This window comes from Heteronotia binoei, unplaced genomic scaffold (assembly GCF_032191835.1).
Source record: "Heteronotia binoei isolate CCM8104 ecotype False Entrance Well unplaced genomic scaffold, APGP_CSIRO_Hbin_v1 ptg000861l, whole genome shotgun sequence".
Classification (NCBI taxonomy): Eukaryota; Metazoa; Chordata; class Lepidosauria; order Squamata; family Gekkonidae; genus Heteronotia; species Heteronotia binoei.
Genome location: NW_026800114.1, coordinates 42948 through 69966, shown reverse-complemented (window position 1 = coordinate 69966; position 27019 = coordinate 42948). Strand labels below are relative to the sequence as shown.

Below are 27019 nucleotides of genomic sequence, written 5' to 3'. Positions count from 1 at the left end.
CTTGGTTTATGCTGAAGGAATTTGTTACATCAAGAAGAAAACGTCCTCATTGAATTCCTCAGGAACCAATTCTGCATGGACTTCTGTTAGGGACTTGTTTCTCTTTATTATTTGTCTATTGTTATAATCAGAGTTGGAATTCTAGCAGGAGCTCCTTTGCATATTAGCCCACACACCCTATGATGCAGCCAATCCTTCAAAAGCTTACAAAAAAAGAGCCTTTGTAAGCTCTTGGGGGATTGGCTACATCGGGTGTGTGGCCTAATATGCAAAGGAACTCCTGCTAGAATTCCATCCCTGGTTATAATAATTAGGAATTGTGTTACTATAACCTTAGGGTTGTGTTTTTCAATGACTTCTCTCAAAACATAAAAAAACCCCAGACAATTACTTTGTGAATTAAAAGTTCAGATGGTGACCATTTCAAAAACCTGGTCCCTGGCTAAGCAGAGAAAGACAGATGATAGTAGTCAAAATCAGTCACTGCTACTCCAAATAGGACCCCCGAATGGGCCAGCATGTAGCAAGGAGACCATATCAATGTTCAGTGAGGAAGCTTCAGCTTTAGCCACAGCTTACTGTTGGAACTCTCTGTCTGAGGCAGTGATGTTCTGAATTCATGTGTTTGTGGGGTGCCAGTGGAAAGGCTTCTAGCTCCACTGGTTGACCTCTTGATGACACTTGGGATTTTTGGCCACTGTGTGACACAGAGTGTTGGACTGGATGGGCCATTGGCCTGATCCAACATGGCTTCTCTTATGCTCTTATGTGACACAGAATGTTGGACTGGATGGGCCATTGGCCTGATCCAACATGGCTTCTCTTATGTTCTTATGTGACACACAGTGTTGGACTGGATGGGCCATTGGCCTGATCCAACAGGGCTTCTCTTATGTTCTTATGTGACACAGAGTGTTGGACTGGATGGGCCATTGGCCTGATCCAACAAGGCTTCTCTTATGTTCTTATGTGACACAGAGTGTTGGACTGGATGGGCCATTGGCCTGATCCAACAGGGCTTCTCTTATGTGACACAGAGTGTTGGACTGGATGGGCCACTGGCCTGATCCAACATGGCTTCTCTTATGTGACACAGAATGCTGGACTGGATGGGCCATTGGCCTGATCCAACATGGCTTCTCTTATGTTCTTATGTGACACAGAATGTTGGACCGGATGGGCCATTGGCCTGATCCAACATGGCTTCTCTTATGTGACTCAGAGTGTTGGACTGGATGGGCCATTGGCCTGATCCAACATGGCTTCTCTTATGTGACACAGAGTGTTGGACTGGATGGGCCATTGGCCTGATCCAACATGGCTTCTCTTGTGTTCTTATGTGACACAGAGTGTTGGACTGGATGGGCCATTGCCTGATCCAACATGGCTTCTCTTGTGTTCTTATGTGACACAGAATGTTGGACTGGATGGGCCATTTGTCAAGTCTGCAGATTCAATAACGAGTCCTTGTTGATAAAAGTAACTAGTTTATTAAAGTCTGGTACTTGTGGCAATGCCAGTATTGAAAGACTGAAGTCCATACAGTAGGTATAAAGCTATAAGTTTTGTGATTATACTGTACAGTTTTAATGTAAAATGTAAAATTTTAAGGTTTTTAGGTTTTAAATGTTTGAATATAAATGTATTAATTTGTTCCGATTTTATTGTTTTATTGTTTGTTGTAAGCCGCCCTGAGCCACTTGTGGGAAGGGCGGGATATAAGTTACGGAATAAATAAATAAATAAGGGATACATCAAAAGGATTCCTGAGGGAGGGGCACTATGCAGGGCACATTCACACATATATGTTACAATTTCATTCCCAGGCTCGTTGGCCTTGAACAAGGCAGACTCCTGACTCCTACATTGCCTCTAGCCTGAGAAGGCACCGATTATCGCTTCACACTCTCCCATTTCCCAAAGCAATACTACATAACAAAAGGGAGGGGGTCGGTCAGAGTTTAAGCTAGCAGCACTTGAATATACTTTGGTTCTTTCCCAGAATGCTCTGCCTGAGCCAGAGTTATGCACAGACTTGACACCATTGGCCTGATCCAGCATGGCTGCTCTTATGTTCTTATGTGACACAGAGTGTCGGACTGGATGGGCCATTGGCCTGATCCAACATGGCTTCTCTTCTGTTCTTATGTGACACAGAGTGTTGGACTGGATGGGCCATTGGCCTGATCCAACATGGCTTCTCTTCTGTTCTTATGTGACACAGAGTGTTGGACTGGATGGGCCATGGGCCTGATCCAGCATGGCTTCTCTTATGTTCTTATGTTATGTTCCAAGATCTGATGAGAACAGACTGTCTTGGGTTGTCCAGGTCAAGGCAGAGATGATTTCTCACCACCTGCAAAGCAACCCTGGACGTCCTTGGTGGCCTCCCATCCAAGTACTAACCTGGGCCAACCCTGCTTAGCTTCTAAGATCTCATGAGACTGAGCTAGTTTAAGCAGGGCCGGCCTTAGACTGTCTGGCACCCTCGGCAAAGCGAACTTCTAGTGCTTTTTCCTGCACGGACAACATCACTGAGTCACATGGGGGGGGCACCCTAGGCAATTGCCTAGTTTGCCTAGTAGCAGAGCCGGCCTTTATACAACCTTTCCAGGAGTGGAAGCATTTATAACGCTGAAGGCTTTTTTTGATAGCAGGAACGCCTTTGCATATTAGGCCACACACCCCTGATGTAGCCAATTCTCCAAGAGCTTACAGGGCTCTTCTTACAGTCTACTGTAAGTTCCAGGAGGATTGGCTACATCAGGGGTGTGTGGCCAAATATGCAAAGACAGGGCTTTCTTGTAGCAGGAATTCCTTTGCATATTAGACCACATGCTCCTGATGCAGCCAATCCTCTAGGAGCTTATAGGGCTCTTAGTACAGGGCCTACTGTAAGCTCCCGGAGGATTGGCTACATCAGGGGTGTGTGGCCTAATATGCAAAGGAGCTCCTGCTGGAATTCCACCCCTGATGTAGCCAATCCTCCTGGAGCTTACAGGGCTCTTCGTACAGGGCCTACTTTAAGCTCCAGGAAGATTGGCTACATCAGGGGTGTGTGGCCAAATATGCAAAGGCAGGGCTTTTTTGTATGGGCCATGGGCCTTTGCATATTAGAACACATGCCCCTGATGCAGCCAATCCTCCTGGAGCTTACAAGGCTTTTAGTACAGGGCCTACTGTAAGCTCCAGGAGGATTGGCTACATCAGAGGTGTGTGGCCTAATATGCAAAGACCGGGCTTTTTTTTTTTTTTTGTAGCAGGACCTCCTTTGCATATTAGGCTCCACACCCCTGATGTCGCCAGTCCTCCAAGAGCTTACAGGGCTCTTCTTACAGGACCTACTGTGAGCTCCAGGAGGACTGGCGACATCAGGGGTGTGTGGCCTAATATGCAAAGGAGTTTCTGCTAGAATTCCACCCTGGCTTACAGGGCTCTTCGTACAGGGCCTACTGGAAGCTCCAGGAGGATTGGCGACATCAGGGGTGTGTGGCCTAATATGCAAAGGAGCTCCTGCTACAAAAAAAGCCCTCAGCGTTTTCAATGCTTTCACTTCTGGAAAGGTTGTACGAAGGCCAATGACGTTGGGTCTTAAAAAGCGCCTATATAACTGGAAAACAAACATGAATAAAAGAAGGGGGGGGACGCAGATGGTCCCCCAAATGATGTTAGTGTATTTATAGGCGTTCTGCCAAGAAGGCGCACTTTGACAACAATCCCATAACATGTGCATAATGGAGGCTTTCGAAGTATTAAAGCACTAACAAACATCAGTCAGGGGTACCATTTCAAGTTTCAGTAGAGGGGAAAAAACAGATTTCGGTGGCAGGGGTCCAGGATTCACAGCAAGGCACCAATGCCTGCCCTTGGATATGTTTGAGATTATATTGCAAAAAAAATGGGGGGGGGAGCACCATGCCTTTGGAAATTGCGTTTTCTTTCTCCTGATAATCAGAGATGTCTGCGCACTTCGCATGGTCTGCAGCATGGGAGGGGGTGGCGGCGGAAAAGACACCCATGGAGTTAGATGGGACAGTCCTCCTGCTAGGAAGTTGAACAAGAATCAGGAAGTTCTACGCAAGGGTTATATTTGGATGAGTGTTGCATTTTTGAAACGTTTCTATTTCTGGTGCTTAGGGGGGACAACAGTGGGAGGGCTTCTAGTGTCCTGGCCCCACTGGTGGACCTCCTGGGTTTTTAGCTACTGTGTGACACAGAGTGTTGGACTGGATGGGCCATTGGCCTGATCCAACATGGCTTCTTTTATGTTCTTATGTCTGGGGCAGTGATGCTCTGTATTCTTGGTGCTTGGGAGGGGCAACAGTGGAAGGCTTCTAGTGTCCTGGCTCAACTGATGGACCTCCTGATGGCACGTGGGTTTTTGGCCACTGTTTGACACAGAGTGTTGGACTGGATGGGTCATTGGCCTGATCCAACATGGCTTCTCTTATATTATGTCTGGAGCAGTGATGCTCTGTGTTCTTGGAGGGCAACAGTGGGAGGTCCAGGGCTTTTTTTGAGCAGGAACGTACATGAACAGAGTTCCAGCTGGCATGGCATCAGGGGGTGTGGCCTAATATGCAAATGTGTTCCTGCTGGGCCTTTTCTACAAAAAAATCCCCGGGGAGGTCTTCTAGTATCCTGGCCCCACTGATGGACCTCCTGATGGCACCTGTTTTTTTGGCCACTGTGTGACACAGAGGGTTGGACTGGATGGGCCATTGGCCTGATCCAACATGGCTTCTCTTATGTCTGGAGCAGTGATGCTCTGTGTTCTTGGAGGGCAACAGTAGGAGGTGCAGGGCTTTTTTTGAGCAGGAATGCACATGAACAGAGTTCCAGCTGGCTTGGCATCAAGGGGTGTGGCCTAATAAGCCAATATGTTCCTGCTGGGCTTTTTCCACAAAAAGCTCTATATGAAACAATGGTGATGTCAGGGTATGTGACCTAATATGCAAATGAGTTCCCGCTGGGCTTTTTCTACAAAAAAAGCCCTGGGGAGGTCTCCTAGTGTCCTGGCCCCACTGGCGGACCTCCTGATGGCACCTAGTTGGACTGGATGGGCCATTGGCTTGATCCAACATGGCTCCTCTTACGTTCTTATGAAATCTCAATTAAGTAAATGTTGGATGTGGGGCAGGGGGGAAGAATTGTTCAACCTCAATTCATTGAGGAACAGCTCCACAGTGAGAAGCCTAGACTTTTGAAAATGCATCAAAAAAAAAATCAATGGTCTTTTGTGGGTATTCACTTTGTAAAGGAACAGTCACCACTGACAGAATAGAAATGGATGGAAAGTACCAACTTTGGATCTGCAGAGTTCCTCTGGGAATGTACAAGCTCAGTATTGGCTCTTTCTTCCAGAGTCTGTCCAAAAGGCAATTCACACAACAATTCACACAAAGGCAATGTAAACAGGAGCTGAACCTCGGAAGAGTTATGATCAAGCAGATAACAATCCACCTGGTCGGATGCCCTGTTTCCCAACAGTGGTCATCCTAGGGTTTCCAACCCTTGACTTGCAATCCCTGGGGATATTGAGAGTGGGGTAGAGACTTCTGCAATGTCACTTTCTAGGGCTGCTATCCTCCAGGTGGTAGTCAGAGATCTCCCACTATTACAACTTATCTCCAGGTGACAGAGATCAGTTCACCTGGAGAAAATGGCTGTTTTGGAAGGTGAACTCTATGGCATTATGCTCCACTGAAGTCTCTCCCTCCCCAAACTCCACTCTCCTCAGGCTCCACCTCCATTTTCCAGGCATTTCCCAACCTGGAGCTGGCACCTGTAGTCACTTCCTGTTTCGGAGCAGGAGGTGACATGACATTCTAGGATTTTTCAAAATCTCTATGGCAAGAACCATAGAGTTTTTTTAAAAAAAATTCCTAGAGCATCAGGAAACCACATCCTGTTCCAAAACAGGAAATGATAGTCAATCAGAGGCATCCCTCCCATTCTCCTCTCTGCTACGCCGTTGAGCAGGAGCAGGGGACGAGGAACATCTCCAAAAGATTCCTCAACAGAACTTCGTAAGTGGCAAGCTGAGACCAACCTCGTGCCCTTGGAAAGCCTACAATGAAAGCACAGTAGACAAACTCTCCTGTGATCTTCACAACTGCCATTTAAAATGGAAGTTCTATTAAGCCAGAGTCCCATGGAACATAGTGGTAAAGCTGCAGTGCTGCAGTTCAAGCTCTGCTCACAAACTGAGTTTGATCCCGGCAGAAGCTGGGTTCAGGTAGCCAGCTCAAGGCTGACTCAGCCTTCCATCCTTCTGAGGTCAGTAAAATAAGTACCCATGTTGCTGGGGAGAAAGTGTAGATGACTGGGGAAGGCAATGGCAAAGCACCCTGTAAAAAGTCTGCCGTGAAAACATCTTGGTGCAATGTCACCCCAGAGTTGGAAACAACTGGTGCTTACACAGGGGACTACCTTTGTTGTTCAGTCGCACAGTCGAGTCCGACTCTTTGCGACCCCATGGACCAAGTCACACCAGGCCCTCCTGTCTTCCACCATCCTCTGAGATCTGCTCAAATTCATGTTAGTGACATCAGTGACACTGTCCAGCCATCTCATCTTTTGCTGTCCCCTTCTTCTTGTGCTGTCTGTCTTTCCCAGCACCCGGGTCTTCTCCAGTGAGTGCTCCCTTCTCATTTGGTGGCCAAAGTATTTGAGCTTCAGTTTCAGCATCTGACCTTCCAGGGAACAGTCTGGGTTGATTTCATGTTAGTCACATCAGTAACGTTGTCCAGCCATCTCCTCTTTTGCCGTCCTCTTCTTCTTTCGCCTTCTGTCTTTCCCAGCATCAGGGTCTTCTCCAGGGAGTGCTCCCTTCTCACTTGATGCCCAAAGTCTTTGAGCTTCAGCTTCAGCATCTGACCTCCCAGGGAACAGTCAGGGTTGATTTCCCTGAGGACTGACTGATTGGATCTTCTTGCAGTACTACCTTTACCTTTTGTATTAAACCATTATTGGCAATAACCATTGCTGGACCCCTTTTTATACAACAAAGCAGGAGTCAAGTGCATCTTTAAGACCAGCAAAGTTTTATGCAGGATATAAGCTTTCAGGTGCTCCAAGCACACTTCATCAGGCGAGGAATCAGGTACAGCGAGCTGGGCTACATATAGCTGGTGGGCTGTGGTCAAACAGGGATATTGGCTGTTTTATCCCATTACTTCACCTTTAAGACCCACTTAGTTTTATTCGGAACGTAATGTTTTGTGTGCTCTCTAAGCACACTTCATCAGACGAGGAATCCGGCACACTGAGCAGAGCCACGCATAGCTGGCAGGCAGTGGCCCAGAATGCAAAAATGGGACAGATTTAAGAACCAGTGATGGAATAGTAAAAGCAGTAAAAGTGGGGATAGACGGTGGCTCAGGGGTAGAGCATCTGTTTGGGAAGCAGCAGGTCCCAGGTTCAATCCCTGACATCTCCAAAAAAGGGTCCAGGCAAATAGGTGTGAAAAACCTCAGCTTGAGACCCTGGAGAGCCGCTGCCAGTCTGAGAAGACAATACTGACTTTGATGGACCGAGGGTCTGATTCAGTAGAAGGCAGCTTCATATGTTCATATGTTGTGGCCAGGATTTCAGCTCAACCATTTGCACATCGCCTGGGGCACGTCCGGTCCTCATCATTCTATTTTGCCTTTTCTTTCCCCACACAATCGGATTCCTCTGCACATCTTTAGGCCGAAATCCTAACCCGTCAGTAGTGGCACTGCTTTTGCTGCTTTTCTGATTGACAGAAGCCACCCGGCTTACTATTAGATACAATAATTGCCGTCATTAATGTGCAGCATCTAGCATATGGCAGGCTCTTCAAGGAATAATAAATAATGGCAACGGCTCGTATCCCGCAAACACACGAAGCTGCCTTCTGCCGAGACGGATCGTTTCGGACTAGTAGGGCGACTCATCGTGCCTGGATGTCATGGGGCGCTACACTGCTCTAACGATGTATATGTGTTATCTCCTTAATGAATGGAACAGCTCCCTTTGTCTTAATCTGGGAGCTTCTCTATGACTCCTCCTTCTCTTTCTGCGCCCTTTGTGTCCTCTCTGTCCTTGTTGATCTGCAAAGAAGAGCACATATCTACAGACAGGGCTTTTTTGTAGCAGGAACTTCTTTGCATATTAGGGCACACACCCTTGTTGTAGTCAATCCTCCAAGAGCTCACAGGGCTCTTAGTAAAGAGTGTTGGACTGGATGGGCCATTGGCCTGATCCAACATGGCTTCTCTTATGTTCTTATGTGACACAGAGTTTTGGACTGGATGGGCCATTGGCCTGATCCAACATGGCTTCTCTTATGTTCTTATGTGACACAGAGTGTTGGACCGCATGGGCCATTGGCCTGATCCAGCATGGCTTCTCTTATGTTCTTATGTGACACAGAGTGTTGAACTGGATGGGCCATGGGCCTGATCCAGCATGGCTTCTCTTGTGTTCTTATGTGACACAGAGTGTTGGACTGGATGGGCCATTGGCCTGATCCAACATGGCTTCTCTTATGTTCTTATGTGACACAGAGTGTTGGACCGGATGGGCCATTGGCCTGATCCAGCATGGCTTCTCTTATGTTCTTATGTGACACAGAGTGTTGAACTGGATGGGCCATGGGCCTGATCCAGCATGGCTTCTCTTGTGTTCTTATGTGACACAGAGTGTTGGACTGGATGGGCCATTGGCCTGATCCAACATGGCTTCTCTTATGTTCTTATGTGACACAGAGTGTTGGACTGGATGGGCCATTGGCCTGATCCAGCATGGCTTCTCTTATGTTCTTATGTGACACAGAGTGTTGGACCGGATGGGCCATTGGCCTGATCCAGCATGGCTTCTCTTATGTTCTTATGTGACACAGAGTGTTGAAATGGATGGGCCATGGGCCTGATCCAGCATGGCTTCTCTTATGTTCTTATGTGACACAGAGTGTTGGACTGGATGGGCCATTGGCCTGATCCAGCATGGCTTCTCTTGTGTTCTTATGTGACTCAGAGTGTTGGACTGGATGGGCCATTGGCCTGATCCAACATGGCTTCTCTTGTGTTCTTATGTGACACAGAGTGTTGGACTGGATGGGCCATTGGCCTGATCCAGCATGGCTTCTCTTGTGTTCTTATGTGACACAGCGTGTTGGACTGGATGGGCCATTGGCCTGATCCAGCATGGCTTCTCTTATGTTCTTATGTGACACAGAGTGTTGGACTGGATGGGCCATTGGCCTGATCCAGCATGGCTTCTCTTATGTTCTTATGTGACACAGAGTGTTGGCTGGATGGGCCATTGGCCTGATTCAACATGGCTTCTCTTACGTTCTTATGATTGGCTACACCAGGGGTGTGTGGCCTAATATGCAAAGACAGGGCTTTTTTTGTAGCATGAGCTCTTTTGCATATTAGACCACACGCCCCTGACATATCCAATCCTCCAGAGGCTTACAGGGCTCTTAGTACTGGGCCTACTGTAAGCTCTTGGAGGACTGGCTACATCAGGGGTGTGTGGCCTAATATGCAAAAGAGTTCCTGCTTCAAGATAAGCCCTGTCTACACGTCTTTCCTGTAGAAGCCATGCTATCTTTACACCAAGAAAAAGAAGAAGACCATAGATTTAGATCCCGCCCTTCTCTCTGAATCAGTCTCAGAGCAGGTTATCATCTCCTTCATCTTCTTCCCTCACAAAAGACACCCTATGAGTTGGGTTGGGCTGAGAGAGTTTTCCCAGAAGCTGCCCTTTCAAGGAGAATTCCTATGAGAGCTATGGCTGACCCAAGACCATTCCAGAAGCTCTAAGTGGAGGAGTGGGGAAGCAGACCAGATTCTCCCAGATAAGATAACCACTACACCAAACTGGCTCTCGCCTACATGATCAGATTAGTTGGTCACTTGCGACAGAGAATATTAATTTTGATCAGGCTTCTCTCTCGCCCTGACCTGATAGGAAAAAAGCAGAGAGGGGGAAAGAAACTTAACCCAAAAATTGGAGTTAAAAACCTAAAAGGTTAATATGCAATGAAAGGGCCAAACTTTAAAAGCAAACTGTATAATAAATTGCCCAAATGCACTTTTGGACTGTATCAACAAAAGTATAATGTCCGAATGAAGTGAAGTGATGGTATCGCTTTACTCTGCTCTAGTAAGACCTCACCTGGGGCGTTTTCGCACTGACCTTAATCAGAAGCGACGCCCCTCTTCACCGCGCAGGATCGGCGCGGATTTCGCACTAATTGCCGCGGAGCACCCCGAAGAGCCAGAAAGTCCCGCGGCTTTTGCGGCGCAAACGGAAACTGCCAAAAACCAGTTTCCATATGCGCCGCAAAAGCCGCGGGACTTTCCGGCTCTTCCGGGTGCTCCGTGGCAATTAGTGCGAAATCCGCGCCGATCCTGCGCGGTGAAGAGGGGCGTCGCTGCTGATTAAGGTCAGTGCGAAAACACCCCTGGAGTCTTGTGTTCAGTTTGGGGCACCACATTTTAAGAAGGATATAGACAAGCTGGAACGGGCCCAAAGGAGGGCGACGAAGATGGCTAACCCAAGGCCATTCCAGAAGGTGCAAGTGGAGGAGTGGGGAATCAAAGCCGGTTCTCCCAGATAAGAGAGCTCTGGCTGACCCAAGGCCATTCCAGCAGCTGCAAGTGGAGGAGTGGGGAATCAAACCTGGTTCTCCCGGATGAGAGTCCTCACGCTTAACCACTACACCAAACTGGCTCTCAGCAAATTGACCCCCAGTGAGCTGGGTGCTCATTTTACCAACTTCAGAAGATGGAAGGCTAAGTCAACCTTGAGCCAGCTACCTGAACCCAGCTTCCGACAGGATCGAACTCAGGTCGTGAGCAGAGCATGGACTGCAGCTTACCATTCTGCACCATGGGGCTCTCTTTCTAGCCCATTAGGAATTGCAAAAGATTTTTTTTTTTAATAAATAAAAACTCGAGGATCCAGAATATTTTCACTTCCAGTAGCACCTTAAAGACTAACAATATTGGTGGCGGGGTATGAGCTTTCATGAAGAACTGCTCAGATACAGCCGTGCCTGAAGAAGTGAGCTTTGACTCACGAAAGTTGCCACCAATCTTGTTAGTCTTTAAGGTGCTACTGGAAGTAAAAATATCCTGGATTCTCATGTTTTTATTTATTTAAAAAAAAAATTCTTTGGCAACTCCTAATGGGCTAGAAAATTCCCAAACCATTTAAAATACTTTAAAGTTCTTTTGGGACGTAGCCAGATACTTAATATTGTATTACATTTTATAGTTGTCACTTAATCAAGCTATTTAATATTATAGTACATTTTAAAACTGTCACTTAATCACATTTTCTTGACCCTTTTATGTGAATTAAAGATCACTGTAGATAAAAAATGGCACGCTTTAGTTTAAATAGATTCAGTATGTCCAGTTTGACAGTTACTTCCAAGACATTAAAAGAATTCCGCGGTGATTAATACGACCCACACCGTTAAATGGTGTAATGTTCCATTTCTCCAGCCATTAGAGGAAACCGCTCTAGCCAGTAGGAGCAAAAAACAAACCCAACTGAACATAGAGCTGAAAATCTTTAAGATAATGTCGTGTGAGGCACCATGAGTTATCAAGCTATCTTCGTTTGCTTTGAAATCTTCTTCTGGAAGATGAGCAAGAATTGGTTAAAGAGGACAGAATGGCCCAGGGGTTCCCAACGTAGGGGATGGGAGTCCAAAAGTGGGTCATGCTGCAAGTGGGTTATGTGTTAGTCCCTCTTAATGGTCAGCCCATCCCTTTCAATTGATCTCCTTTGTATCTTGGAAGCCAAGAAGCCAAGCCTGGAAACAGTATCTTCTGTTTTTTGTCACTACATATACTGATCCAGTAAAATGTGTTCTGATGGTCACCACCAGGCCTCATTTTGGGCAGGAGCTCACAAGAAATTTTTTGTGCTTTCTTTTTTAAACATTTAGCATCATAGAATCATAGAGCTGGAAGGGACCCCCAGGGTCATCGAGTCCAACCCCCTGCACAATGCAGGAAACTCACAAATACCTCCCCCCAAATTCACAGGATCTTCATTGCTGTCAGATGGCTATCTAGCCTCTGTTTAAAAACCTCCAAGGAAGGAGAGCCTACCACCTCCCGAGGAAGCCTGTTCCACTGAGAAATCGCTCTAACGGTCAGGAAGTTCTTCCTGATGTTGAGCCGGAAACGCTTTTGATTTAATTTCAACCCATTGGTTCTGGCCCTACCTTCTGGGCCACAGAAAACAATTCCACAACATCCTCTAGATGACAGCCCTTAAAGTACTTGAAGATGGTGATCATATCACCTCTCAGCCGCCTCCTCTCCAGGCTAAACATGCCCAGCGCCTTCAGCCTTTCCTCATAGGACTTGGTCTCCAGACCCCTCGCCATCTTCATCACCCTCCTCTGGACCCGTTCCAGCTTGTCTATATCCTTCTTAAAATGTGGTGCCCAAAACTGAACACAATACTCCAGGTGAGGTCTTACTAGAGCAGAGTAAAGCGATGCCATCACATCACTGCACTACTGCTGATACAGCCCAAGATTGCATTTGCCTTTTTAGCCACCGCATCACACTGTTGACTCATGTTCAGTGTATGGTCCACTAAGACCCCTAGATCCTTTTCGCACATACTACTGCTAAGACAAGTCTCCCCCATCCCATAACCATGCATTGGATTTTTCTTACCTAAATGCAGAACTTTACATTTATCCCTATTAAAATTCATTTTATTGATTTAAGTGTAAAGTTCTGCATTTAGGTAGGAAACTGTATATTGTTTGCCGTGTTGCCTGTGTTTCCTTGTGATTGTTCTTGCTAATAGAGTTGTGTTGAATGAGAGCTGGCTGAACTCACTATTTAACATTCCATTTCCATTTCCTTTATTAGCTTCTATGACCAAAAGTCTCAAGCTCAACCAGAATGTATCAGTTGTCAAACATACATACATAGATATACAGCATTACTCACAAAATTGACAGAATTCAAAGGTTACAGTCAAAATATTCAAATCTAAGAAGTAAATAGAATATTAAAACAGGAATTTCTAATAAAACCTATCATTCAGTTAAGTAAATCTAAAATTGTCACATTAGCTGAATATATACCAGTGTCTGCTACAATCGGATCAATCCAGATTTTTGTCGTTTTACAGATAAAATTATAATTAAAAAAATTGTAATCAAATAGGTGGTTTCAGGATTAATATCTGCCAACAAATAGGGGATCATTAGGGTTTGTAGAATCTTTCGGGCTCAAGTGCCGTGTTCTACTGGAGAAAGTTTTTCTTCCAGACATTTCGTTCTCGGCTACGGAGAACATCCTCAGTGGCGTTGCAGCCGGAGCAGGCGCTCAGACCTTCTTGGCTGCTGTGCATTGAGTGCACAGACTCAATGTGCATTGAGTTCACAGACTCAATGCACAGCAGCCAATAAGGTCAGAGCGCCTGCTCCGACTGCAATGCCACTGAGGATGTTCTCCGTAGCCGAGAATGAAACGTCTGGAAGAAAAACTTTCTCCAGTAGAACACGGCACTTGAGCCCGAAAGATTCTACAAACCCTAATGATGTTACCAGCCGTGAAAACCTGAAATCTTTGATAAATAGGGGACCACCCCAAAGTCCAGTTGATAATTGGTGTTTGGTAAGAACGGGAGTTATCCAAATTGATCCGGGAATTGACCACTGATGACAAAACAATAGAAGACGGCCAAGTGTTTCTACAGCTGCAGACTCACAATTCCATAAGCAATCCAAGTATGGGACTTCAGAAAAACAACTTATCAGCTCAGCAGTGGGAAAAGAATTAAGCCTAGCAAGAGTGAAAGCTTGTCTATGACTAGGACCGTTTTCGCACACAGCTTACCTCGCAGTCACAATCCTGTTCCCTCTGCAGCATCTGTCAGATTTCCCACCATCTGCGCGGGAGTTACAGGAAGTGCCGCAGCTTTTGCGTAGCAAATGTAAACTGGGTTTTAGTGGTTTACGTTTGCTACGCAAAAGCTGCGGCACTTCCTGTAACTTCGGCGCAGATGGTGGGAAATCCAACCAGACGCTGTGGAGGGAACAGGATTGTGACTGCGAGGTGAGCTGTGTGCGAAAACCGTCTAGGTGTTTTTAGAGATCTAATATATGAAGGAAGAGACTCCTGAGGAGGGAAACCTTGGGCAAGAGTGAAACATACACATCTTGCTCAAACTAAAGTAGCAGCCCGGTCAAGACTGATCACCTAGTCTGCTTCAGAGCTTCCTGGTAAGTTAAACTATTCCAGTCTGATTTAACATTCTTATAAAAACAGATTCGGTGAAAGGGAACGGATTCGATCCATTAAAAAGATGAGTTGAATGGCCTGGTACTAAAATTTAATTACGAGTGTTTGTTCCCAGTTCGCTACCCATGCTGGAATCTATGCTCGGATGCGAGAAAAAAAGAACTCAAAACACTTATCATTGTTTGCAGTTGCCTGAAGGATTATATATTAAAGTTTCTTTGGGTTTCTCTAAAATGATTTCACTTTTTTTAAAAAAATTCAAAAAGGCATTGACACATATAAGAAATTCTATTATTTTCCCCAGGAAACTAAACATAATGCCCTCTTAGTCTCCCCCCGCCCCTTTTTCCCCCTTCACCCTTGGTCCCCAGATCCCTTTTTTTTGTTTGTTTAATTAATCTGACTATAATTGTTCCTTCTTTGTATCTTAATCACAAATCAAATGTACAGTGTTTGCCAACAGCTGTGAATAGAAGAGCGGGGCCATTCTTGAAAGGGCTATGTATGTTTTCCTTGATAGTTTAATTAGAAGGGGTGAATAATACTCTGTTTAATTCATCAGGCAGGACAATTAACAATAACATTGATCTTTTTTTTTTGTTTGACAGCCAAATTTGTTTGATTACAGGACTGAATATAATGTAGCCAAATCGCTGCCAGTAATTCATTTCAGATAGTCAATTAAAAATCCTGTGTGTTCAGTACACAGGCAAACAATGAACAATGGGGCAAACTAATCATGGTGTGATTTTTTTTTTAAAGGCACACTTGGGATGTCAGTGGAGGAGGGGAAATGGCTAACAAGGATTATTTTATGGAACCAGCCAAAAATCTCATCGGCCTTCGCTTTGTTGGGTATCCCCTGTGCAGACACCAATCATTTCCAACTCTGGGGTGACATCGGTTTGCAACATTTTCGCGGCAGACTTTTTATGGAATGGTTTGCCATTGCCTTCCCCAGTCATCTACACTCCCTGCCCCCCGGCCCGGGGACTCATTTTATCAACCTCAGAAGGATGGAAGGCTGAGTCAACCTTGAGCTGGCTACCTGAACCAGCTTTCGCTGGATCGAACTCAAGTCTTGAGTAGAGAGTTTGACTGCAGTACTGCATCTTTACCACTCTGCGCCACGGGGCTCTTTGGGTATCTATGCAACCTTCCAAAGCTGGCCATCTTAGATGCTTACAGTGAAAGAACAGCGCCTGCTAACGTTTCTGTCACTTTCTCCACTGAGGTGTTTTTGTACCAAAACCCAGTTCTTTAAAAGAAAGAAGGAAGGAAAGGAAGGAAAGGAAGGAAAGGAAGGAAAGGAAGGAAGGAAGGAAGGAAAGGAAAGGAAAGAAAGAAAAGAAAAGAAAAGAAAAGAAAAGAAAAGAAAGAAGGAAGGAAGGAAGGAAGGAAGGAAGGAAGGAAGGAAGAAAGAAAGAAAGAAAGAAAGAAAGAAAGAAAGAAAGAAAGAAAGAAAGAAAGAAAGAAAGAAAGAAAGAAAGAAAGAAAGAAAGAAAGAAAGAAAGAAAGAAAGAAAGAAAGAAAGAAAGCCCATGAGGTTTGCTTACTCCTGTTTGGGAAACACCTGGAGATTTTGGGGGGTGGAGTCTGAAGTGGGCGGAGTTTGGGGATGGGAGGGACTTTAATGGAGGATAATGCCACAGTGTCCACCTACCAAAGTGTCCATATGCCCGGAGGAACTGATCTCTGGCTGTGATCACACTCAGGGATGTCAAACATGCAGCCTGGGGGCCGAATCAGGCCCCCAGAGGGCTCCTATCAGGCCCCCAAGCAGCTGGCTGTCATCTCTTTCCTTCTCCCTCTCTCTTGCTTCCTTCTGCATCACAGCTTGCTTTGTAAGTCTTGCTCAATCGCACAAGAGCTACAGAGCAAAGCCTCTATTTTCTCCATTGGCTGAGGCTCCTCCCTTGGGGAGGAAGGGGGGAAGGGTAGCTTGCTTAGCCAGGCTCTCTCAATCGCACAGCAGAGCTACTGAGCCAAGCCTCTCTTCCTTCTATTGACTGAAGCTCCTCCACCTCCTGGTCCCCTGGGAGGGGAAGAGCCAGAGCTTCCTTTGCCCAGTTTCCTGGATCGCACAGGAGAAATACAAAGAAAGTACCTTTAAGACCAATCAGTGCTAATATTTTAAGCATGTTTTAAGTTTCTTATTTTAAAACTCTTTAATTGTGTTTGTCTGTGTCCTTTATAAAGTTTATATCTCTGCCACCTATTCTTAAATAGGTACACGCATGGCCCGGCCCAACAAGGTCTCATTTATGTCAGATCCGGCCCTCATAACAAATGCATTTGACACCCCTGCACTAAACAATGCACTTTCAAACCTTTTTCAATGCACTTGACAACTGGATTTTGCCAGTTCACGCAGTCAAATCCAGTAGGGAAGTGGATCGAAAGTCCATTGTTTAATGTGTGTGATCACAGCCTCTGTCACCTGGAGATGAGTTGCAATCCCAGGAGATCGCCAGCCACCAGCTGGAGGTTAGGCAACTCCAAGGCCCACTGAGATACATTCCACAGAAATGAATAGCACGATGGTAAAGTTATCATTTTTTGTTATATAACAGCTGCATCTCTTAGGGTCCAGTGTGAGACATACACATCAGTGCAGCCTGGGAGAGACATTATCACTAGAGTGTCACCCAAAACCAGGGGTGGCCAAACGTGTTTAACTTAAGAGCCACATAGAATAAACGTCGGATATCTGAGAGTCGCAAGACAAGAACAAATATTACACACGCATCTTTATTAAAACTCTAAACACTTCCTTTGCACAGAAAGATAAAATACACATGTGTGCGCTTGACAACCACAACCATGCTAGGAGACTTTTTTTAAAAAACCAAAGCTGGAAATAACAGTCCCCATAAGATCGGCATAGGGAAAAGCTAGGGAATTATTTTTTGACACCAGTGGGAAAAGGAATCACACAAGCACCATATAAATCACTGTCCACCGTTTGCATCATTAGACGTCTCTCTTTGCCTCGGCACCAAGGTTAGTACATGCAGTTCCTACAAGAGCTATGAAACTAAGGGGGAACTGACCCAAGGTCACCCAGCAGCTGCATGTGGAGGAGGAGTAGGGAATCAAACCCGGTTCTCTCAGATTAGAATCCACCGCTCTTAACCACTACACCAAACTGGCTTTCAAAATCAGCACAGGTAATCATATCCCCAGCAGCCAATTAGAAACTAACCTGGCCCTGTCCACTTTCAAAAAGTACTTGATGGGCATCAGCAAAGGTTTCAGTGTGTACTCTGTGTCCAAGCTAGGGTTGCCAGGTCCGATTCAAGAAATATCTGAGGACTTTGGAGGTGGAGCCAGGAGACTTTGGGGGTGGAGACAGGAGCAAGGTTGTGACAAGCATCATTGAACTCCTGACCATCACATTTAAAGAGACTGCACACCTTTTAAATGCCTTCCCTCCACTGGAAATAATGAAGGATAGGGGCACCTTCTTTTGAGGCTCATAGAATTGGACTCCCTGGTTTAATCTTTCTAAACTTGGAGAGTGTTTTGAGGAGAGGCACCAGATGCTATGTTGCAAATTTGGTGCCTCTGTCACAAAAAACAGCCCCCCCTGAGGCCCAGATATCCAGGGATCAATTCTCCGTTATATCCTATGGGAATCAGTCTCCATAGGAAATAATGGCGTGCCAGCAGAGATTTCTGATGACCCTGAAGTGGGGGAAGGGCCTCCAAACTGATGGCCCCCTGCCCCCACCTGGAGACTGGTAATCCTAGTCCAAATTCTGCTCTGAATCTCAAATCTCACTAGTGATAGTGAAGTCAGTGAGCCCCTTTTACTAAAAGTACACACACCCCAGATGTCCACCAGAGAGCTTTCTAGTACACCACCAACTCGACAGCCAATGTGGTGTGGCGGTTTTGAGCATGGGACAAGCATCTGGGAAGAAGCCAGAAGGGAAAAGGATGGAAGAACGTTCCACTGAGTCCTGTGATAATTGCCTCTTACAAATAGAATTGTTCTTCTGGGGAATGTGTCGTGGTTCAGAAAATCCCTGTTAAATCAGCCCTGTAATTACCATTTCTGAAAACAACATTGTGTCCTGAATGGGAGATTATAATTTAACTTTCACTTTGGCAACTGGTCTGTTCTAGCCGTAACTTCTGGGGTGGGAGGGGGAGAAAAAGAAAGCCTCTGCTGTATTCTCAAAGGTCTAATTTAATTGTTTTAGCTTTTCTTTATCATTTCCTTCCATGGTTTTGCGGGGGATATATCTCCAAATGCCTTTTCATGAAAGACTCTCTTCCTGTGGTGCAAACTCCCATGATACAATTTTTCACTTATTGAATAATTGTCATTATATGATCAACCCCGTCAGGAATTGTTTCACAGATTCTCCCTGCCTATCGTCAATCAGAACGATTTGTCTTTCTGTCGATTTTTTCCTGAATGACTAATTCAGAAATTACCTGTGAAGCAAAATTTTTGGCCACCATTCTCCAATACAACTCTGGTTATGCTTGATTTTATGTCTAATCTGAGTTTAATCCTGACTTATTTTTTTCCATTTAAATCTTTTTTTCTGTATCTTATGCTATGCCATTAAAGGTCTGAAATTGCTTTTCTTTATCGATTCATTCGAGCGGCCCACTTTTTGACACCGTTATAATTCCTCCCGTATCATTCACAGATCCTTTTGTTCTCTCACTTAATCTTTCCTTCATGTATTACATGATGAAGGCCTTTGTAGTTTCCCTCATTTCGTCGAGTGGATTTCTTTGTGATGTTTTGAAGAATGTAGTTGGGTCTTTTGAATCACAAAGAATGAATCAGCCCACGGCTTTTAGCGATGGACCGGGTGTTCAAAAAGGCTGAACTGTTTCGATGGACCGGGTGTTCAAAAAGGCTGAACTGTTTCGATGTGAAAGGTTTTATGTTAGTCATAGCCTTCCAAATGCTTAGCTACCTAGAATTCATTTATTTATGTAATCTATATCCCTCCTTCCTCTCCAGTGGATACCCAAACTGGTTTTCATAATTTTCTTCTCTTCCGTTTTATCCTCGCAACAACTCTGTAAGGTAGGTTAGGTCAAGAGAGTGTGTGACTGGCCCCAGCAAGGTTTCATGATGCAAGTAGGGATTTGAACTCAGTTCTCCCAGATCCTAATTTTTTATTTATTTATTTATTTAGGATTTGTATCCCGCCCTTCTCACAAGTGGCTCAGGGCGGCTTCCAACAATTAGTCGAACATAAAAATTGAACAATATTTAAATATATAAACAGTTAAACATTTAAAACAGATAAAACATTAAAACGAATAAACAATCCAAATATATATAAAACAGAAGTCTGGCAAGCTACATTGAGTTCTCATCTTAGCTAGGTGTAAGCTAGCCGGAAGAGGGTCGTCTTACAGGCCCTGCGGAACTGAACAAGGTCCCGCAGGGCCCTCACCTCCTCCGGCAGCTGATTCCACCATGTAGGGGCCATAACGGAGAAAGCCCTTTCTGATGCTTTAAACGACAACACCGTGCTGGGCCTCTAATAATAATGGTATTCAGGGTTTACAGGGCTCTTCTTACAGAGCCTACTGTAAGCTCCAGGATGATTGGCTACAACAGGGGGTGTGGCCTAATATGCAAAGGAGCTTCTGCTAGAATTCCATCCCTGGGCCACACACCCCTGATGTAGCCAATCTTCCCAGAGCTTATAGGGCTCTTAGTCCAGGGCCTACTGTAAGCTCCAGGAGGATTGGCTACAACAGGGGTTGTGGCCTAATATGCAAAGGAGTTCCTGCTACAAAAAAAGCCCTGATAGTATTAGTAATGCATTTTGGAGGAAAGGACTGCCATTTCTGGATAAATATGATTGACTGGGCATAGGATTATTGATTTAGTGCATTTTTAAAATCCTACTTCTTTCCTCAAAGGAGCTAAAGGTGCATAGATTTCTGTATTTTAAATATATATTTTTTTAGAATCTTGTGGCAATTTCCAGCACTTAAACAACATCATAATGAATAAGTTAGTGAGAGAAATTGAAGGTGTGTTAATAGGTAATATCTCTCCCTATAATTCTTTCTAACTTATGCTATCCCCTCTTTCTCTTTTTATTTAAGTATTCCCTTTCGTTTGGCTTGGGATGGAGCAAGGCATTATTCCTAGCCTAAGAGTCAAAACTTCTAACCCAATTATCAGCTAATTTATCCTTAGTAAGATATTTATTTATATATGTATGTATTTATTTATCCATTGATTGATCGATTGATTGATTGATTGGCGAACTGGACGTTAGCTTCAATGCTGAATAAGATGTTCTACAAAGTTATATATACCACAGTACTTTATGCACAGTAGAATTTTGTTATGTGTGAAATTCATTTATTTGATACTTCTTCATCCAACAAGGTTCTGTATAACTTGGAATTTTAAAAATAAACATTAAAAAAAGATAAAGGTAGTCCCCTGTGCAAGCACCAGTCGTTTTTGACTCTGGGGTGATGTTGCTTTCACAATGTTTTCACAGCAGGCTTTTTACGGGGTGGTTTGCCATTGCCTTCCACAGTCATCTACACTTTCCCCCCCAGCAAGCTGGGTACTCCTTTTACCCACCTCGGAAGGATGGAAGGCTGAGTCAACCTGGAGCTGGCGACCTGAACCAGCTTCCGCCGGGATTGAACTCAGGTCGTGAGCAGAGGGCTCCGACTGCAGTACTGCAGCTTTACCACTCTGCACCACAGGGCACATATCATATGTTAAAAAAAGAAAAATAATAACGAATAAGTTAATAGCCCACAAAAACATCAGATACTGCATACAAAGTCAAGCTATCTACAAAAAAATTACAAAATTGACAATGGAAATTACAAAATTGACAATGGAAATATAATGTGGTCGCTGGAGCACCACATTATAAACATCACTTACATTGCGCTTGAAGGCTTGATTTCCATTGTCGATTTTGTAATTTTTTGCATTAAGCCTGTGGGAGCGTCAGAGAAACGGAGGCAGAGAGGCGCTGCCTTCGTAGCTGTCTGCCACTGTTGGCTTTTTTCCTACAGCAGTTTGGATTCGTGAAGAAGACTCTTATCTTGCCAGTTCTTGGTTGAAACCATTTGAAAGGAGTATTGGTCCCAAGAAAGACTGTGCATATTATAGAACTTCACCTATTTTGTCCTTTTCAAGGACCATGCATATTGTATGACTTCATCTTATGTACAGTTTATTGCTCTAAGTGTTTGTTTCTGTTTCTGTCATAAACTTTAATGAGAATTTGATGAGCATATTGGAGGCTGGTTTAGTCACGGAATCCTTAGGGGCTCCCTTGCTAGTCATCTATCTGTGATTCTCTATTGATATTGGCCCACCTGGGGATTGGCAACCCTACTTTCACCCCATGGCCGTCACGCAGGGGTTTTACCCTGGGTTTCCCGATCCTATCCCAAGACTACACCCCGCCGGCTGTCGTGAGGGTCCCAGGACCCGGGTATAAAATCTTAACTTGAACTCACCTTTATAGCTATCATCGCAATTCACAGTATCGTCTTTATCACGTCCCATTAGCACACAAGGAGGAGATGGCTTCAAAGATATCAGCTTGGCACAAACGATAGCCGTTTAGCACTCAACGGCTCGAAAGCTTCCTTTGCAGTCGGTTTGATGCATTAGCATAAAACCAGAAATGTGGGGAATTAACAAGGCACTTAAAGAAAGAGGAAAAAAACCTTTTACAGCTAAAAAATTTAAAAAAAAAACGTATATCAAGTTCTGCAATCGCTTCAAACTCCTGCATGACAATTTCATGCATCCAGGGTCATTTTGTACAAAAATAGGTGGTGGAGCTCATTAGCATAACTCATTAGCATATGCCGCCCCCCACCACCCGATGCAAGAAAGGAGAGCCCCGGGTGAGCGAGGCCTGCTTGGGCTAGCTAGACATGCAGACAGCCCAAGCAGGCCTCGCTCGCCGGGGCTCTCCTTGTCCCCTCCCCAGTCAAAAGGCCAGCAAGCCACCCGCCACCCAAAATCACATAAGTGGAGAAAGGGTGGCGTGGGCTTCTCCAGGGGTTAATGAGGGCTGCTGGGGGCGTGGCAAAGTTCCTGGTGTCTGGCTGGCTGCCCACTCTCCTAATCCAGGGATTGTTATGCAGCTGCACCTCCTATTCAATGGACAAGGTAGGTGGGAAGGAAGAGGGGGAACCCTCAGAAAGGTTCAGTAGCTGTGCTCCTGTGAGCTCCCGCTGAATTCAAGGCCTGCATGCATCCCTAAACAAGTCTTCTGATTAGGGTAGGGTTGTCAATCCCCAGGTGGGAAAAGCAAGAAAAACACCGCGCACCAAATGTTGCAGCATAAGTGCGAGACACTCTTTTACTCAACCACTTTATCACTGCAGAACCGTTCGTGCATACTGATAAGCTATGATGGCGAGCTGTTGCCTATGCACGGGTTCCGGAGTGTAAAAATAGAGGCCGGAGGGAGTGAAAAAGAAACACGAACTTGAACCTAGGACTCATGTCGCTGCCACTACACCTGTTGAATTGCTCTTCAAAGAGGAACAGCCAGGCTATCTGCATCTCTCAACGGAAAGACGAGACAGTAAACTTTCATACCTGGCAACATTTAAAGTCTGAGTTTCTACTAAGGACTGTTTACTTGCTTTGAAGGACATTAAGAATTAAGTGGTTGAGCAAAAGAGTGTTTTGCGCTTATATTGCAGCATTTGGTGCGCGGTGTTTTTCTTGCTTTGCCTAAACTCCACATCACAAGTTTTCTTATTTACCAAATCCCCAGGTGGGGGCAGGGAATCCCCCATTTGGAGGCCCTCCTCTCACTTTAGGGATATCAGAAAATGGGGGGGGGGAATGTCTGTTAGGCACTCTATTATTCCCTATGGAGACCGATTCCCATAGGGTATAAAGGAGTATTGATCACGGGTATTTGGGACTATATTGTGTCTGTTTTTTGAGATAGAGGCACCAAATTTTCTGCATAGCATCCAGATCCTCTTCCCAAAATATCCGCCAAGTTTCAAAAAGATTGGACCAGGGGGTTCAATTCTATGAGCCCCCAAAGAAGGTGCCCCGTTCCTTCATTATTTCCAAATGGAAAGAAGGCATTTAAAAGGTGTGCAGTCCCTTTAAAGATGATGGCCAGAACTCCCTTGGGAGTTCAATCATGCTTGTCACACCCTTGCTCCAGGCTCCACCCCCAAAGTCTCCTGGCTACACCCCCGAAGTCCCCAGATATTTCTTGAATTGGACTTGGCAACCCTAGATTAGGGGTTACCACGTTTTGAAGAGCAAACAAAAGGACCTATATTCCGATTACTTCAAAAAATCCATCACTAAGTCAAATGCTGAGCAGACAGGTTAAAACGGATAAAAGGAAGTACTTTGGGCGATTAACATGTGGAATTCACTGCCACAGGAGGTGGTGGCATCCACAAGCATAGCCACCTTCAAGAAGGGGTTAGATAAAAATATGGAGCAGAGGTCCATCAGTGGCTATTAGCCACAGTGTGTGTGTGTGTGTGTGTGTGTGTGTGTGTGTATATATATATATTTGGCCGCTGTGTGACACAGAATGTTGGACTGGATGGGCCATTGGCCTGATCTAACATGGCTTCTCTTATGTTCTTATGTGACACAGAGTGTTGGACTGGATGGGCCATTGGCCTGATCCAACATGGCTTCTCTTCTGTTCTTATGTGACACAGAGTGTTGGACTGGATGGGCCATTGGCCTGATCCAACAGGGCTTCTCTTATGTTCTTATGTGACACAGAGTGTTGGACTGGATGGGCCATTGGCCTGATCCAACAGGGCTTCTCTTATGTTCTTATGTGACACAGAGTGTTGGACTGGATGGGCCATTGGCCTGATCCAACAGGGCTTCTCTTATGTTCTTATGTGACTCAGAGTGTTGGACTGGATGGGCCATTGGCCTGATCCAACAGGGCTTCTCTTATGTTCTTATGTGACACAGAGTGTTGGACTGGATGGGCCATTGGCCTGATCCAACATGGCTTCTCTTATGTTCTTATGTGACACAGAGTGTTGGACTGGATGGGCCATTGGCCTGATCCAACAGGGCTTCTCTTATGTTCTTATGTGACACAGAGTGTTGGACTGGATGGGCCATTGGCCTGATCTAACATGGCTTCTCTTATGTTCTTATGTTCTTAAATCTCATGTTAAATACCTCTGCTATTTAAATTGTGATAATTGCTATTATCGAGGAATATTCCGAACTTCCAACTATGAATATTCCTAAATTGCAAACTGATTTTCATCCGTGTTTTTTTTTAAGAGCCCCAAAGAGGACACAAAGAGAGAGAACACGTTTTGTAAAAAGAGGACATCTAGTAACCGGTGTTTCCTTTAAGCTGAGTTAGCACGAGCCGGCTCACAAATTCTTAGCCTCCAGCTCACACATTTTCGTCTTAGCTCAGGAAGGAGGACCCCAGAGCACACTAATTTTTGCAGTAGCTCACAACTTTAATGCCAGCAGCTCACAAAGTAGAATTTTTGCTCACGAGACTCTGCAGCTTACCAATGCTCCCTCTGAGCTGTGGAGTCTTGTGAGCAAAAATTCTACTTCGAGAGCTACTGGCATTAAAGTTGTGAGCGAGCGATTCGGCTACTGCATAAATTAGTTTGCTCTGGGGCCATCCTTCCTGCGCTGAAACCAAAATGTGTGAGCTGGAGGCTAAAAAACTGAGAGCTAGCTCACACTAACTCAACTTGCAAGGAACACTGCTAGTATCCCTCCTTCTGATGCCTTTTAATAGTCATGACAAACATGGAGATTTTTAAAAAATGATCATGCTTGTTATCATGTGTTCTAGAACTCACAACATGGCCAACCAGTTGCTCTGGAGGGCCAACAATGGAGCAGAGAGGCCAAGGCCTTCATAAGAACATAAGAAAAGCCCTGCTGGATCAGACCAGTGGTCCATCTAGTCCAGCCTCCTGTCTCACACAGAGGCCAACCCGTTTCTCTGGAGGGCCAATCATAGGGCATAGAGGCCAAAGCCTTCATAAGAACATCAGAATAGCCCTGCTGGATCAGACCAGTGGTCCATCTAGTCCAGCATCCTGTCACACACAGTGGCCAACCAGTTCCTCTGGAGGGCCAACAACAGGGCAGAGAGGATGAGGCCTTCCTTAGAACATCAAAAGAGCCCTGCTGGATCAGACCAGTGAGGGTCCTTCCAGTACAGCATTCTTTCTCACATAGTGGCCAATCAGTTCCTCTGGAGGGCCAACAACAGGGCACAGAGGCCGAGGCCTTCATAAGAACATCAGAAGAGCCCTGCTGGATCAGACCAGTGGTCCATCTAGTCCAGCCTCCTGTCTCACACAGTGGCCAACCAGTTCCTCTGGAGGGGCAACAACAGGCTGACTGTATGTGGAGGTTCCATTTCATCACCATGACTGGTAGCCACTGATATATTTGTCTTAATCCCCCTTTAAAGCTGTCATATGGAAGTTGTCTTTAGTTAAATCCTCTTTCTGTATGGCAGCATTGTTATTTTTTAAAAAAGGGGAAAAAAACTTCAAGTTAGATAAAGGGTCATTTTGTCATGATCTGCAATGAGCTGAGAAAGAATGACTGTAGCTAGAAAGACAAAAAAAAATGAGAATAGTATCAACAATGGAAGAAATAATTGGCCAACCTTGATAAATGACCAGGCAAAAGCTGAATGCAAGAATCTGTGTTTTAACGCATCACCTATAATTGTGTTTAAGAGAAGGAAGGAAGGAAGGAAGGAAGGAAGGAAGGAAGGAAGGAAGGAAGGAAGGAAGGAAGGAAGGAAGGAAGGAAGGAAGGAAGGAAGGAAGGAAGGGAGGGAGGGAGGGAGGGAGGGAGGGAGGAAGGAAGAAAGGAAGAAAGGAAGAAAGGAAGAAAGGAAGAAAGGAAGAAAGGAAGAAAGAAAGAAAGAAAGAAAGAAAGAAAGAAAGAAAGAAAGAAAGAAAGAAAGAAAGAAAGAAAGAAAGAAAGAAAGAAAGAAAGAAAGAAAGAAAGAAAGAAAGAAAGAAAGAAAGAAAGAGAGGCACAGAGAGGCACAGAGAGAGAGAGAGGCACAGAGAGAGAGACACAGAGAGAGGGAGAGAGAGAGAGAAAGAGAGAGAGAGTGTGTTATGTATGTGCCTTAAAGTATGTACTTCCTGCCGGCTCATTGGAGCCAGGAAAGCAGAGCTTGGGGACTGTGTAACATTGGGGAGTGGGATCCAAATACCTGCCGCCCTACACCAATCACAGACCCCTGCCTGTTTGAATGAACCAATGGCAAGCTAGCGCGGGAGATTAGAGTTGTATATAGGTTTGGCCCACAGGCCCTTAGTCAGTCTTTTGTGGAAGCAGCCATCACCAGGCTGCCCCTAATAAAGACCTGTCCTCACTATGATCTCGTCTCTGCAATGCTTTAAACCCACTATATTATAGTGGCGACGAGGATGGGATCCTGGTAGGCAACCCAGCAGCTGGCAAGCACCGCACCTTGCAGCTGCTGTCCAGCTCCGCGCATCGCACCGCCATCGCTAGCGAGCCAGGACAAGAGATGAGTCAGACCCAAGCTTCCAGCTCCGCCAGCGCCACTGAAACTGCTCCGCCGAGGGCCAACCCTGATCAAGCTGCAGCGCCTGGCCCCCACGGGCAACTATTGGAGTTCGATCCCAACCAGCCGGAGAGGTGGGAGAGATGGGAGAAGAGGTTCAACTTTTACCTCCTCTACCACGACATCACAAACGAACGGAAGCAGAAACAGCTTTTGCTC

At 45.3% G+C, this 27019-nt stretch overlaps 1 protein-coding gene across 1 annotated transcript in view; it reads right to left on the bottom strand.

Moving 5' to 3' along the window:
• The window catches only part of LOC132590848 (uncharacterized protein K02A2.6-like), a 68553-nt gene extending 41772 nt beyond the window's left edge, over nt 1–26781 (bottom strand). Inside the window, exon 1 of the mRNA XM_060263780.1 lies at nt 26743–26781. Within this exon, the coding sequence (XP_060119763.1) occupies nt 26743–26781 (39 nt within the window). The remainder of the gene's footprint in view (nt 1–26742) is intronic.
• Nucleotides 26782–27019: the final 238 nt, after the last annotated feature.